We start from the raw sequence: 16,642 nt of genomic DNA, 5'->3' as shown, positions 1-16,642 counted from the left end.
ATGTGCTATTTAAAATTATGGCAATGTGTCCTTGGAGGTAAATAATTCATTGGTAAACAGTTTGCGCATCCTTACTTTTGTCAGGTTTAATTAGCAGGCATGTTGCGGACTTTAATTGATTTTTGCTGTGCGAGTCTCCTGGGTCTGCTTGGTGGTAATAGTGGACTACTGATGCTATGCTTTCAAACAGGGAAATACAGATTCACATCAGTGGTTAATATGATTTTTTTCTTAAATTAAAAGACACAGTCAGATCAGGGAACTATTGTTTCTCAATCATACTGGAAGTACAACCATCATCGCTGTGAAGTACACTATATTGAAGTACTGTAATTCATCAATAGGACATATTCATGACTTCTAAAACCTGCCCTGGGGATGCATACGATCACGGCAGTGACACAGCATTGACATTCTATCACCTCGTTAGGATGTCATTGTCGTGATGGTTAGCAAGCAGTTGTGTTGTCTCCAAGGGTTGCTTTTGTTTAGCTCGCTGCTAACTCATATCAGTAACATCTTTAACTTGTCACATACTGCATTTTTTCCCTCTCACACGCTTATTAAATGCTTTTTAAAGTATAAAATGTGCCCACACCCACTACTATTGAACGACGATGATATAGAACAGATGAATCACAGTCACAAGTCAGCACGAAAACCACCCTTACGTCTGTTGTGGGACCTCCTCCACCTCACACACTTGGTCATCCGGGCTAGCTATCAAAAAAGGTGTTTACATAATCCACGGGTCTACATAATCCACGCTACTTACCTATTGTAATTCCAGTAACGATTGATATTCATATAATAACTTGTGTTAACCTTGGTGCAAGTTCTGAGGCCACATTGTTATATATAAGTTTCACTTTTGCATCCCACAGCAACTGTGGTGCTTTCAAAGACTACCAAACAAACTGCAAAATATCAACACTTGATGAGAAAACATTATCAGTGAATCACAAAGACATAAACATGTAAAAACTGTGGGCTTGGTACATAGATGCTGTGCATTTTACCTGCGCCACGCTGTAGCAGACATCTCTCTTAGCTTCATTAATTCCTGTATTTGCAAGGCCAGAAGTAATCTCTTTGGGCATTATGATCAGTTATTAACAATCAGTTATTAACAAGGAAGAGGCTACAGAAATTACTTGAGAATTCCCCCAATAGGTGGTGGAAAAGTTCACCCCATGAATGAGAATGTGACACGCTGTGATATGCACCGCTCGCATTGTTTGCGTATAGGTTGCTTTGCGTTCACGACTACTTCACACGAGTGACATGCATGCCAGAAATTTTGAACATTTCAACATTTTCTTTGCCCACTGGCACGCGCATCCTTACACATGCTTCACACCTGTTTATAGCAAATGTACTCATTGGCATGCAACATTGCGTACCACTGCGGGGACAACATTCGTGCAAGTGTCAAGGTGGCTTTAGGCTGGGTGTGTTTTCAGCGTAAGAAGAAATGTTACATGAAACATTCTCACATTCTGTGCAATTAGTATACATTTTATGATGCTGATAACACTTTTGACGCTGGAACGAAGTACAGTCAAACCTGTCTATAGCGGTCACTAAAGGGAAACGGCAAAAGTGGCCGCTATAGGCAGGTGGCCGTTATAGACAGGCTGGCAACCATTTTGAATTTGTGCGTGCACATATTAACATGTCTGTGATTAGGAGCTTGTTGTGTTTGCAGATACATATAATTATACTGTTACATGCTGACCAGTAGAGGGCACTGTGGGACTGCGGATAAAAGTTGTAAAGCACTACTAGGTTAATAAACCGCTGTTAATAAAGCGATTAACAAAATTTCTGCGGTGGATTTTTCAGTGGCAGCTATAGGCAGGTTTGACTGTATTTGAAAACCTATTGATTGTTATGAACAAAATATTGTGTCTCAGAAAGAATTGTTCCCCTTTTGTGCTCCTTATTTATTTATTTGGTTAATTACTTATTTTGTTATTTATTTAAATTACACTGTCATGTTACAACTTTTGCTCAAAAATGATCCACATATATTATAGATAATATATATTTTCTTATTTCATTTCTGACTGACTTTATACTTGTAATGCTACGATTTTGTTTTTTTCCCGTGCAGCCCGAATACTTGTTTAACACAACTGCAATGTCTGAGACAAGTGTCATTTTTAAAAATCTGTCTACATTTTGCCTGAGCTCGTACAAGCAGCAGGACAAATAATCAATCATGTTTCCTGTGAGGAGATGTGTGATGTCAAGGACAGGGCACTTGTTTCACGACTCTGTCCTGTTACCAGCAAGACTCAGCACATTTATCACTCATCGCCTGAGGGATGAGTAGAATTTAAGACCACTGTTTGCCTGTTTGTGTGTGTGTGTGTGTGTAGATGCCCCGGTTCTACACGTCCAGAAACGATCCGGCCCTGTGTTCTTCCCTGCAAGAAGGACTGCATTGTGACACCCTTTAGCGAATGGACCGCCTGCCCATCAACCTGCATTCCAGGTAGTCTTCAACATGCATTACTGTACCTTCTTTTAGAAACTCTATTTCCATCACAGCGTCAAAAATCATGAGCAGAGGTTTCCAAATTGTAGGTTGCAGAGCCAAAGTGACATGAATGAATCTTGAGCAATTGTATCAACTTCCAGAGTTGACACAAAATCATGCAGAGTGCGTGTTGCACTCATGTTACTAACACAGCCACTGAGCAGTTTACTAGGGAGGGCTCCAGTTTTCCAGAGCAAATGGGTGGTGATGAGTAATTGCATGCTGTCAGTTGGCCAGTGCAGTGTGAGCGAATGAATACCTTTGACTTTCTATTACATGCCATTTTCTTGACTTGTGCAGTGCAATCAGAATTTTAAGAAACAAAACAAAAAAAAGAACACTTGAAAAATCCTTCAGTCTCAGTTGTTTTTTTAAATTTATATATTTATTGAATATTCAATAGAAGGTGCAATCTTTTCATTTATTCTGTGTATGTACCATTCTGGTCAGACCTTTAAATAGCCTCATAGTCTTGAATGTCATATTACTATGATTTGGGTCCATTAATGATGCATTTGAATGGTTCTTTCTCCAGGATGGAATGATGACGTAATTTCTATGATTTTTAAAAACATGAATTGGGTACCTAATTTTGAATTTATTTTTAATTTTATGTATGAATTATACATACATGTTTAAATATGTACATAGAGCCACCTAAATTTTACAAGTGTCAGAATCAGCTTTGTCACTGTCATGAAAATTAATGACGTAACTTGACGCTGATGTACAAATAAAAAAAATGAAGAACATTAATAAAACAAAACAAAACAGCTTAAAACATTATAAAAATGTAGCAGCATGTCTTTTTGAACCAGGTTATTACAACAAAAACATCAATCACAAGACTTACTGCACATTTGGTTTCAAACTCAACTTTGTTTTATGTATGTGCAGTATTGGCCTGAGGATAGAAACTATGTTTCAGTATGTTTTGATTTTCAGTTGCCTGTGTCTTCTGCCTGGAGGCAGAAGTTTAAAGATGTCATGTCCTGGGTGTGAGGGGTCCCTGAGAATGCTCTGTGCTTTAGTGAAGTACCGTGATTTCAACCGTTTGTCCAGGGACTGGAGAGGGCAGCTGACAATTTTCTGGGTGATGGTGAAGACCCTCTGGAGCAGCCTCTTCTCGGCTGCTGAGCAGCTGGCATGCCACACACACATGAAGTATATCAGCACATTCTCTATGCAGCAGTGGTAAAAAGACAGCAGCAGCTTTTGAGGTAGATGGTTCTTCTTGAGGAGTCTAGGGAAGTAAAGTCTCTACTGTGTCTTCTAACTGTTGCTAAAGTGTGCATGCTTCAGGTAAGAGTTTCCTTGATCTGAACGGATCTGAAGTTGGACACCCTCTCTACACAGTCCCCATCGATCAGGAGCAGCTGAATGTCTGTCTTTAACCTTCTGTAATCGCTGGTCAGCTCCTTTGCCTTGGCAGTGTTCAGTACCCGGGTGCTGACCTTACATCACCTGCTCAGTCGAACCACCTCGTCCTTGCACGCAATCTCATCTCCCCCAGAGATAAGTCCCACCACTGTGGTGTCGCCTGCAAACTTGATCACAGTGTTGCTGGAATGGGTGGGTGTATAGTTGAGGGGGACTCAGTACACAGCCTTGTGGGGTGCCGTTTCTGAGGCTGATAGTTGAAGAAATGTGGGGGCCTACTTTCACCCGCTTGGCGCAATCTCTCAGGAAGTTCAGTATCCAGCTGCAGATTGAGGGGGATAGACCCAGCTCTGTCATTTTAGACACCAGTCTGGATGTGAGGATGGTCTTGAAAGCAGAGCTAAAATAAAGGTTTTGCATAACACGCGTTCTGCTCTAGGTGGTTCAAAACAGTGTGCAGAGCTGTGGCAATCGCATCCTAGGACTGGTGTGAGTATAAAGCAGGGAGCACATGTGAAACGATTTTACTTCGAACCAGTGTCTTCAAGCACTTCATGGGGATCTGTGTTAGCATCACAGGATGGTAGTCACTGAGACTGGTGATGACTGACCTTTTGGGAAGGGGGACAATAACAGAGGACTTCAGGCAGGGTGGGACGATAGACAGTGACAGTGACTGATTGAAGATCCAGCTGATTCGTGCTGGTCCTCTGTACCTGTAGTACTGGTCCAGCAGCTTTTTTTTGATTTACCTTGGACATTTTGGCTCCTCCAACATGAGGGTGTGGCTTCAGTCGACTGAAGGGTGGGATCTCTGTGATAAGCAAAATACAGCAATCCTCTGCGATCTTAGACGCACAAGTGGTGTTGAAGGTTCCAGTATGTCTTTAACGTTTGACAGCACTCATTTGACATCAACCAATAGTCAGAAGAATGTTAAAGTAAAAAGGAGAATTCTAGATTTACAGAAATGCGGAAAATCTTTTGAAAGCATTTCAATGCAACTGCAGATTCAAAGTTCATCAGTTGAAACTGTTGTACATTAGTACTATTCACTACTTTGGCACCCCCCGATTAAGGGAAATTAGAATGTTCAAGAACATCCCAGGACGGTCAAGCCTCGCCTGAATTGGAAACTGCAAACTAGTTGAGACTGAATCAGCAGTGCTGCCTCTATTGATTCAACACACGATTATCAATAATCGGTTCTACTCAATGACACCTTTCTTAACAATCAATCAACAATCATGCTCATCCCTATATCCCTACATCTCTGTGAATTTGTATGTATTCACTAATGTAGATATCACAAAATATTTATTAATATTTGGCTGACACATCACAGAAACTGATTATTAATGCAAATAAATACTCAAAGCAATTGTGTCAGCAACTTATCTGTGTAACTATTACACGGCTCATTGATCCACCGATGATGCAGGCGCATTGAATTTCACCATTTTTAATGTGAGGTGATTAGTGTGGGGTCATTACAATGTTGTATGTGGCCACACTGTCACCACTTACAGTTGCACTCACAATGTCATTATTTCTTATTTTAATAAATGGAAAATAAAAAAAAAATAGTCACCCTTTTTAAAATTAGATGTGTTGATATGGGTTTTTTTTGGCTGTTGGTTTATTGAAAATTAATTTAGAAAGTTTGCAAATAAAAATTAATTTTTTTGTCTTTGTATAAAATCAATTGCAATACAGTGAAATCTTGTGTTTATAATGCAGGTACTTTCTAGCAGGTCATCGCTTGTTCTGTATAGTAATAATGACCAAAACAGTACAAGTAGGAGACCGCAGTTCACACATCTATCATAATAAAAAAAAAAAAAGGTATTCAACCAATAACCGTGTTAAATAAATACAAATAAAGCTATTCCGGTACGCTGTTCTTCAAAGGTTAAGTGGTAAGGAAAAGTTAGTATAGAGAGTGCCCCATGAAGAGAAAACGTAAGATGGACATCAGAACTCACACTGAAACAGATGTGGGGAATACTTTATTGAACACCTAACAGGTTTTTACAGACTTACAATTATAGTTTTACATGCAGAAAACAATCAAAATGCATATAGAGTAAATGCATATAAATGATGAATAATGAAATGAACATTTAAGGTCACTTTTTTCTTAACTGAAGATGTGCTTGTTGACAAAGACGGCGATGTGGAAGCGAGAGCCACAAAGATACAACTTTAGTGTTTTGCTGTGAGTTATTTCTTGACTTTAATAGTGTTTCTCACTTTCATCAGAATTCTGACACTTGCAACTTTATTTGGCTCCATTTTGGGTTACTGTGCAGCTGTGATCGGTAATAAAAGCAGACTTGTGGCGTAGCCGTGCTAATTAACCGTGTTAAAGAACTACAGAGTCAACCGCTGATGACATCAACTTCCGGTTCCTGTTTTCATGTACAGTATTAGCAAGCTAACAGGATGCTTACAAAGACATTTTGTCATAAAAATACATTAAGAACACAGTTGGACTCACGCAGTGTGCTACTAACATGACAAAAATATTATATTATATATTGTACGCTAACCAGAAATGTATGCCAAGCAAAATTTTGGCTTACATTTTCAACGTTAACCAAAAAACACACTAAATGGGGTGTATGCTAACCATGGTGCCAATGTATTTGAATCTGGAGGAGCACTCATTCCATCAGCATGGCGAAGTATCAAGGTACAGGTTACTTCAGTGTTTGTAAAAGGGAAGAATAGTCGCGTATCAATGGTGCTAAAAAGAAACCAATTGGTGGAAATTGGAGTCAGCTGACTGATGTCATGTGACATCTACAAGCTGACGTTTACGCGATCGACCCAAACTATCTTGGCGATCTACCGATAGCTCGCGATCGACGTAATGGGCACCCCTGTTCAGTCATACTGATACATACAGTAGACATACAACATTCAAAAATGGTTGAATGTTTGTTAATTTGATAATGTTCTAGCTTTCTTTGAACACAATAAGTTTTTCAGCAAACCCAAAACTTTTGCAACTGTTGATTTGTGTTGGCGTAAGCCCGTTAACAGTCTTTCACTTTTACACAGCCTCTGGATGAAGACTTTTTGATTTTATTTCCCACAGAAAATACCACCTCTAGCACACAGTCTCGCTACCGGGCTATCATTCAAAAGTCTGCAAACGGAGGTCAAGAGTGCCCCGACACGCTTTATGAAGAGAGAGTGTGTGAATCACTCCAAGCGTGTCCAATATACAGGTAAAAACATTTGGTTTGTTACTTCCTATCTCTGAACAACAGAAGAAGCATAGAGTTTTGTATAAGACCTTATGCTGAATATAAATACCAATATGAATATTTTTTGCCATGTTAAGCAAAAATGCTCCCAAATGTGATGTAATGATTTTTGACATAACATTTTTAGGTTACCTTTGTTTCTTCATTTGTGATTAATTGGAATTATTTATCAACGTACAACAATAATTAACAAGTCATTTGAGCACAGCAACATTGTTTCACTCTAACAGTGTTCATTCATAAACAAAGTGCAACAAAAGCTGCGGTGCTTGTGATGTGAATAGGGCTGAGTGCACACCGATTCTCATGTTTTTCCTTCTGTTATGATTTGAAGGTGGAGGATACACAAGTGGCACACCTGCACTTTGGTTCCCGATTCTGTACAACGCAGCTCATCTCGGACGGCAGAAACCTGTGGGAATGGTTTAGAAACAAGAGGCAAGTCTTTCTTTATGCCACAAGTATTTTTCGCTCTGTATTTGTGTGCCCATTTTAAGCTTCCGTCTGGTTAACAATCTTTATTTAATGACTCCTAACGGTCCTTTCATAACGGCTCCTTTAACAAACAATTGATGTACCCATAAAACACAAGGCAATTTGTCCTGAGAGTGTAATAAGATGAATCTGTCTGTCTGTTGTCTTGACGATCTCATCACACCACTGGTTCCTCATTAATGGAGCGAGCTGGGTGGCCACAGGCACATAACAGAATGAAAGATACCTTGGCCTCAGCATACACGCTACTTACAAAATTACAAAATCAAAATAATCTATCTCCTACTATAATACTGGAAAACATAGATTTATTCATACAGTAAATACATTGAGTTATACTGCCCATTTAATAATGCGCCCAGGCCTAAGGCACACCTGTGCAATAATCATGCTGTCTAATCAGCATGTTGATATGCCACACCTGTGATCTGTGCTCACTAACACAGATTCTTCTATACAAACGGTAATAACAAAAGTGTTGCTTTTATATATTTATATAGCACATGTTGGTATATAGTATATGCATGGCTGCATGAATCCATATTGCACAATACATGGTCGGATGGTTTGAGAGAGGAGTGAGGGAAACCATCTATGTCAAAGTTGAGAATCCATCTCTGAACAGAGGGGGAGGTCTACGACACCACCTGTCCCCCGGATACAATGCTGTCCTTTCATCCCTTCCTAAAAGATTCAATCATTCAGTGTATAAGAAATACACAAGACACAGCTATCAACCACATTTTCAACCACAAGAGAGCGAAACCACTCTTGTCTGGGCATGCCTTGACCTTTTAGAGGACGAAAACTTTGGATCCTGCACCAACCCCTCATACTAGAGCTGTCCCACCTAGTCGTTGACCATGAACTGATGAAGCCTGCTCGAATGAGAGGCAAACCATCTTCTAACAGTCTTCTAACAGTCCAGTTACGATGGATTCAATGCCCTCAGAATTCAATGACCTGGATGAATGAGAATATTTACAGGCACAACGTGATGTGATGAACTGTGATGTTTTGCACTAAATGAAATCAGCCAGGAATGCATAGTCCGGACAGTAGCTGCTCATAGCCAGCCTCAAGCACGCAACCAAATGATCATTAGTCATGGTGGAACAGTATTAGGGCCGAATAATCTTCATGTGAGAAAAGGCTCAATCACATAAATAAATGGAGTCGAATATTGCAGTCCAGGAGGTAGCACATTTTCTCATGGTGGGGTACTTTTTTTCGATGAGTAAGTTCCAGAACTGTCCAGGAGTCCTGGACTTAAGCTGAGTGTCAGCTTGTAGTGTCAAAATCTCATCCTCCACTCCAGATGAATTCAGGTGAAACGGCATTGCAATTTTTGACGTGAGTGAATAAACCTCAACACCTTCCCGAAAAGGGTAGCACATGAATATACTGTAACTAGCTCCAGTAAAGCCGAGTCTTGAAGGTCTTTGTCAAAGTCTGACAGACAGTTCTCAGTGTGTTCTGTGTAGCATGCAGCGTCAAGTTGGGCACACGTCTTCCCTTGCGTCTCCAGCTCTGACGCAAGATTCTGAAAGTTTGCCAAATCATGGCACTTCAGCTTTGAGGACAGATGTTTAATTTTTCATTTGAGAGCATGAACTGAGCTGATCAAATTGAACACTGTTTTTGTCTTTTCATTACAGTCATTCAACATGCAAATGCTGAATCTAGCAGCCACTGATCGGCATTTAGTTGATGGTATTCCGCAGGTTGAGCGACACAGAAAAGCTCCATCTCTGGACAGAGCTCTTGATATTTTTGCAGGAATTTCCCTGGTCTAATCCATTTCATGTTTCCCTGGTCTAATTCATTTCATGTTTCCCTGGTCTAAGCCATTTCATGTTTCATGTGTAGCAACAGCACAGAGTGATCGCTTGCAGCCTTGTTCCGATGTGCACGGAAGAGAAGAAATCTGTTTTTGAAGAGGTCTGGCGTCAATAAAACAGACTATCCTCATTGTCACCTCCATTATCTCTTTCATGTTGTACATTTTTGCGCATCAACATTGGTTGGTGTATTATGCCATTAATTTAGGAAGTCCAAGAAAGCATTGTTCCGTCCATGGTGATGGACACCAATGTATACACTGGGAGCACACAAACACACTTTGTTTTCCCTGTAAAGTTTTTGAAAAACTGGAAAATGACCATTTAACAGCTCCTCTTTTGCAGTCATGTTGGTAAACACCATCCGAATAAAAATGCACCACTGTGCTGTGTCACTCACGTCCGTAGACTCATCCAGTTGCAGTGAGAAACACTCGATATCCTTCCTGGAAAGTCGCTGGGTCAAATCCTTAGCCATGGCTTCACTGCCCCGTGTAACTATAGTTCTTGATAGCTGGAGGGCTTTAATTGAAGATGATATTTCTGGTTTGTTTTTAATGTCTCAGAACGAGTGTTGCCTCTTTTACCGTCTGTCTGTGTTGGAAGGACTTCTTGTGGCTGCCTTTCGCTTTTATAGCTAGCTGTGAGAAAAAGGACTTCTGTCTGGATGTTACGACCCAAAGGTCACGCATATTTCAGGGGGACACAGGAGACAAAGCCAAATCAAGAGATTTTGTTTACTGTTGCTTTTTCCCTCTTTACATTTATTTTTTATGCCTACTGACTGGGGAAAAAAAAATTACAATCAACAACTGGAGTTTTAGTTCCTTCACCTTTCTCTTTCTCAGCTTGCGTTTTGAAGGGAAGACAGTGGTGTAGTTGTTATGAACAGTCCGAAAAGGCCGCTCCCCATTTCCCTTCATCGGAACAGCTATGGTATTTTTGGCTTTGTCCAGCTCCCCCACTCCATTTTTATTACCTTTTTTTGAAGAAATAAATTGGGGGCTATCTCGGTAGTTTGCTGGAGTTTTGCTGCCCCTGGTGAGGTTGTGCGTGGTTAACCATTTGTCAGAAAAGATAAGACGTCAGACTGGCTGGCGCTGTATGTCAATCAAGTGACAAATGCGTCTATTTTTTGTAATGCCAGGAGATCTACCCACACTATCTTCAATCGACATAATAGGCACCCCTGACTTTGCATTTTCTCACACAAACATCAAGACACTCGAGACAATTACATACAATTTAAGGCAAAGCAGTGCAGCTTAACATTTTCTTTGTTTACAAACCCTAATGGTGGGAAATTGTAGCCATAAACTGCATGGCTGATTGCAAGACACAGTTGCATTCTAGATATCTGCTGTGCACTAGTCAGTTTCTTCAGCCTGCTGCCATGACTCGCAACTTTGCAGAAATTGACCTTTTCTTTTGAATATGTATTTACACATTGTATATATTTTTTATTTAAAGTCCAACAAACATTATGGACTATTTGACACGATCACCCAAGAAATTTGTAGGCTGAAAATGCAGTTTAGGGACAAAAGGACAAATATATTTGCTATGAACCATGCTGTATACTCAAAAGCTTGTTGATCTCTTATACATTTCAGGGGCAGCAGTAGGTCAGTCCGTAAGGACTTGGGCTTTGTACCTGGAGGGTCCCGGTCTGCTTTTTGACTACCTTGACCAAGCCACCAAACCCTCCCTGTCTCAGTGGCTAAATCACTGTTTGTGCAGCCCCTCACTCTAACCATCTCACCTTTCATGCCTGCAAGTGTGGTCTAGTACTGTGTGGTCTGTAACGCAAAACAGTCAAAGCTTGATTTTTGTACGCTCCAGTTTTCGTGATTCAGTTTTCGTCACAAATTTTCGCCAACAATTTGCCTTGCTTTTTGTCCTTTTGTCCAAGTCCTTTTGACCTGAACTGTATCATTCCGCGAAATCAAGTACCCAAACAAAGCACCTTATACGTTGCTGACTCACTGTCAGTGCATATCTTATTGAGTGTGACTATTAAACCCACCATGGGACCAAAGAAAGTTGCGAGAGCAAGCTCTTTGATAAAGGTGATAAACACTATTGAATTCAATCGTGCCAGGATACAAAAAACCTGCATCAATAGGTTCCATTAATTTGATTTGCATTATTTCATATGGGGAAAATTGCCTTGCTTTTTGGACGTTTTGTTTTGTGTCAAAACTTTGGGAACAAATGAATAACAAAAAACAAGATACCCCTGTATACAAAGCAGAGTTTAAATTGAATTTACCTTTAACGGCTTATAATCAGTGTAATACTTATTTAAAAATACAAAAAGCAGCTCTGAGGGCAAAACAATAAGAACTGTATCAACTCTACAAAGGAATCAACGCTACAGCAGGTGTATTATTTGTACTCATTGTAGTTTGCAGTGTAGATCTGCACCGCATTATAATGAGGGTTGTGTTTGACGTTATGACTCTTTCATGCAGCCGAATTAAGTAACCGTAATGCATCGACCACCACAAACTACTGTACAACCACAATAATAAATAATTCACCAAATGAACGCCTCTCTGACAGCATCAGTCTCAGCTGAGCATTGATATCTCTGTATAGGGTGTGTGTTTACTACAACTTGCACCGGATCTCATTAGATGCAGGTGGTCATGTTGTGGCCAGTCGATATATAACACGCTTAGGATTTGCTGCTGCACTCAATTACTTTAACCACTAAGGATGAAATGATATAAGTATAAAAACGTAGTTAATATACCCCTAAAATAAGTGATGCTTTCATTGCAAACACATTTGCTGCCTCACAAATTATGAATTGATTGCGCAGAACTAATTGTGACCTTCACGTGTGAGCGTGTGTGCGTGCGTGTGCGTGTCTGTGTGATATGCAAAACATGCACTCTCTTTCATATAACCAGGCACAATGGCAAAGTGGCATTGGTAAGACAAATGAGAATAGCATTCCTCTGGCTGAGGTTGGGAAAATGACAGCCACTCATCATCATCATTATAATGTAACTTCCCACGAAGATGAGCACAAATGATCCTAGAAACTAGCTTGCTCAAGTACTGTGATGATGTTTGCGGTCGCTGAGGCAATTGGGAACGCAGCATTTCTGCTCTCTCCCACTTAGCCTCGTAATTGATCGACATTTCTCAGCGAATCCCTGTGACTTTTTAGTACGGGTAGCATAGTCAAATGTAGTGTCTCCAGGTGTGATGCAATCCTCCTTGACCTTTAGAGCTTCACCTTTTGAATATGATTACAAGTGTCTGTGTTAAATACCTGTGACATTTCCAAAAAATGGTTGAGACACAAACATTAGAGAAAGACTTCAGGAAACTATTTCACCAAATTTTCCCAATTGGAAGACTGTTCCAGATGAATTATATAATGCCATTAGTGACAAAAAAAAAGAAATTAATGAACATCCATCCATCCATTTTCTATGCCTCCTATCCTCATTAGGGTCGCAGGGAAATTCATGAATAAATAATAAAAATATAATGAATGAATTATTTATTTTAAAATAAGTTGAATTATGTACACTATACTTCTTTATACACTAAGTCCCCAACCAACGAACACGATTGGTTCCAGACGATCGTTCGCAAGTCGATTTGTTTGTAAGTCCAACAAAAGGTAATATTACCAATGATATAGGTACTACATGTACGTGTACACATATACAGTATATGTGTATGTACTGTATGTAAATATGAGTTTGGATGCAGTAGTAATATTAAACGAGGATAATTAATGAAAAAAACAATAATAAAAATGATATAATAATACGTAATGATAAATGTTATTTACCTTTGAAGAGGAGTGGTCGAGCATACGTCGTTGGTTGTGGTGGAGGAGGAGGAGTTATTGAAAAAAGGACAAATGGTCGTCATCGTTAGACTCTTCTAAAAGAGGTAGTGTTCTGTGGGTGGTGTAGAATTAAGCAGGTCTATTAACTCTTCATAAACTTTAATCACACGCTTTGTCCGGGTTGTATCATACAACTACAACTTAGTCTTCCTCTCTCCTCTTTCTCTTCTTCATCTACCTGTTGGTCCCATTAGCAGTGTCACAGTGCCCTCTACTGGTCAAGCATGTAGCAGTATAAATATGGAGTTCCAAAAGGCAAAATACATGAAAATATAGACCAGTCAGCTTGCGTTCGTATCTCCGAATGTTCGCATGTCGGATGTTCGTAAGTTGGGGACTTAGTGTACTGATTTAATCCATCCATTCATTTTTATACTGCTTGTCTTCATTAGGGTCACAGGTTAGCTGGAGCCTATCCCAGCTGACTTTGGGAAAAAGGTGAGGTGGTACACTTTGGTCTGGTTGCCAGTCTGTCACTGAGTAGCCTACATACAGACAAAAAACATTCACCCACATATACAGTACACACCTATGGCAAATTTAACTTCACCAATGAGCCTAACATGCATGTTTTTGCACTGACAACTACATCTTCCCACACCTTCCACCCTACGCACCCTACGAGAACATGCAAACTACACCTGGATCTGCAGACTGGTAGGCTGACATGCGAACCACTGGGCCACCGTGCCGCATGGATAGATACATAATCTAGGTATTTATTTCTATGTTCCCAGCATTTACATACAGTATGTGACAGACAGCGCTTTGCCTTCCTCAGGTCCTCCATTTAACATGTCGTCACGCTGTTTATCTTTTCTATTGTTTGGCTTTTTGTGCATGTACCATCTTGTAAGTCTTGACAGAGGCACGCAGAGCCTGATGCTCTTTTTAAACTTTATTACCGACCTTAAAAGCATCAGTACTGCTCAATTCCAACACCACACACACATTTCAGCATTGCTGTACACAACAGCAACATTTCCTCATTATCCACGCACTGCGATCATGGTGCATTCACGAACAGCCACATTACATTTTTTGCACATTCCCTGTGTGATCTGTATTGCTGCTGGCTTTGCTGTGATCATTTTTTTTGTACATGTTATTTAATAATGGTTATACTTTTTATTTATAATATGAAGTATTTAAATTACTATTCTGCTCAACTTGCATGTCAGAAAATTCTGCAAAAAGCCAATGTTTTTGGCCAAAATGTCGTGCACTGGAACTGATTCAAAATTACCGATGTGGCACCAGTATCAAATAAAATAAAAATTGTACTCATCTCTAGTGATGTGTGATATAAGCTTGGACTGACCTGCCATGATTTGTCATACATACTGTAGTGTACAGTATGTAGACGCACCGACATAACAGTGTTGGAATGTGTCTTGCGCCGCCCAAATAGATTATACATGAATAGAACTGAAATTGTCTGCTGAACTAACACTTTTCAACAGGATATTAATCACACTGATGATCTTTTATTACATTACACAGTTTCATCATATCACAATGTGGCATGGTTGAATTAGCATTCAGATCCAATTTGATGTGATGGGACTTAATGTAGAAGGAAAACCCATTTTGAAAAATGTAACCGGTTCTGGGTTGGGCTGATAAAAGCTATCAATAGAAAGAACTTTGATTTAATATGCAGTCATTCAATAAGGATGTTCCTCTACCCCAATTGCTGAAACATGAGAAAAACTTGGAGTGTGACAAGCTTTTTGAGAGTGTGTCCTTTCAGCAGCTCCTCCAAAATGCTCACCTTTCTAAGTAAGTGTATAATTAAAGGTGATCCCTGCCTGTGGGTGAGATGGTGTGAAATACCACACACAGACGCTGGCATCCAGAAGCTGAAAGAATTCTGTTAAAAATAGAGTTGAAAATGTCAGTCCTGGAGTCTGACAGCAAAAGGACACTGGTGATGACAGAATGAGGTTTTGTACATGTGGTGCTTGGGTTCAGCACCGAGAAAACTGGAGGTAAATTGATAAAGCCAAACGACAATACTGTAAAACAGGTTTGGCTGCAGGACCCACAATCACCTTAATGACTAAGCCGTGACACAAACTCAAAATAATTTTAACAAAATTAGTTTATTTTGCTCCTGTTAGCTTTTGGTCTCTACTTGCTAGTAGAGACCAAAAGCAGACAGATAAGTTCTCATTTCTGAGGCTTAACTTTGAAGCACCGTAAAACTGTTATTACAGAAATAAAGCATGTCAATCATGATTTACATAAGATACAAAATTATTTCTCTGTTATTCAACATAAACAAAATACTTTTAAACAAATACCCTAGCTCTATGATAATCCCATGCACATGCTAGTGATTAGCATTAGGGATTTTACATGCCGATTTCGAACACAGAGTCGGGGATGCGATCCTGCCCCAAGTGGAGGAGTTCAAGTACTTTGAGGTCTTGTTCACGAGTGAGGGAAAGATAGATCGCAAGTCAGACATGCGGATGGGTGCAGCGTCTACAGTGATGCAACCTCTGTATCGGCCCGTCGAGGGGCAAGGGAGTCAGGGGACGAGAAAGCTGAGCCAAAATACTTACAGTTAAGCACTTTCCAAGTCTCAACAAGAGCCAGAAGTGACACATTCAACAGCTTAATGACAGACAGCTATTTTGGAATATTAAATAACTGTACTCTGATACATCTTGACAGTGAGAGAGAAGAGGAGTTTATTGTACAGTCATTTCTAAAAAGCTCCGACCACATAACAATGACATGGATCATCAGATATCTTCCCAACAGTACATTCAGTTCAGCACAGACAACAATGATATGTCATACCTAGGGCTGTCAAAGCGGAAGTTTCCTTTAACGGCACTAATTATTTTGACACACGATTAACGTGCACACGTCCTGTTTGACCCTCGGCCCTCACCATTGTTTGAGGAAACGCAGCGCCGGGAACATTGAGCAGAAATGGGCAAAGAAAAGGGCATTTTGAATGGTAAGTTTAGATTCACAGTCCTGGCAGATGCTTCTCTCAACAAGACCAAAGTTACTTGTGTCGATGTGAGTCGAGTTTTCAAGAAGTACGTCACCGCGAAGAAGAGCAAAGTTACTGGTGCACTGCAGATATTTTTTAAATTGTCATTTATACAGTGGTACCGTGGCATACGAGTACCCCAACTAACGAGTGTTCTCTTTTAAGATGCGAGCCATCTCTCAGCAGATTTTTGCCTTGAACAGCTCGCTAAAATTT

The 16,642-nt window shown here is 40.0% G+C and overlaps 1 protein-coding gene across 2 annotated transcripts in view; it reads left to right on the top strand.

Moving 5' to 3' along the window:
• Positions 1 to 16,642, top strand: part of thsd7ba (thrombospondin, type I, domain containing 7Ba) — a 229,943-nt gene that overhangs the window by 139,976 nt on the left and 73,325 nt on the right. For both annotated transcript variants that reach the window (XR_008572372.1, XM_054786288.1), the window contains exons 11-13: positions 2,385 to 2,500; positions 7,029 to 7,161; positions 7,535 to 7,638. Coding sequence is in view for 1 of the 2 variants with exons in the window: in XM_054786288.1 (XP_054642263.1) it covers positions 2,385 to 2,500; positions 7,029 to 7,161; positions 7,535 to 7,638 (353 nt within the window). In the remaining variant the exon portion in view is untranslated. The remainder of the gene's footprint in view (positions 1 to 2,384; positions 2,501 to 7,028; positions 7,162 to 7,534; positions 7,639 to 16,642) is intronic.

This window comes from Dunckerocampus dactyliophorus, chromosome 9 (genome assembly GCF_027744805.1).
Source record: "Dunckerocampus dactyliophorus isolate RoL2022-P2 chromosome 9, RoL_Ddac_1.1, whole genome shotgun sequence".
Taxonomy (NCBI): domain Eukaryota; kingdom Metazoa; phylum Chordata; class Actinopteri; order Syngnathiformes; family Syngnathidae; genus Dunckerocampus; species Dunckerocampus dactyliophorus.
The sequence above is the reverse complement of the archived record's forward strand: the minus strand, read 5'-3'. Positions and strand labels throughout refer to the sequence as shown.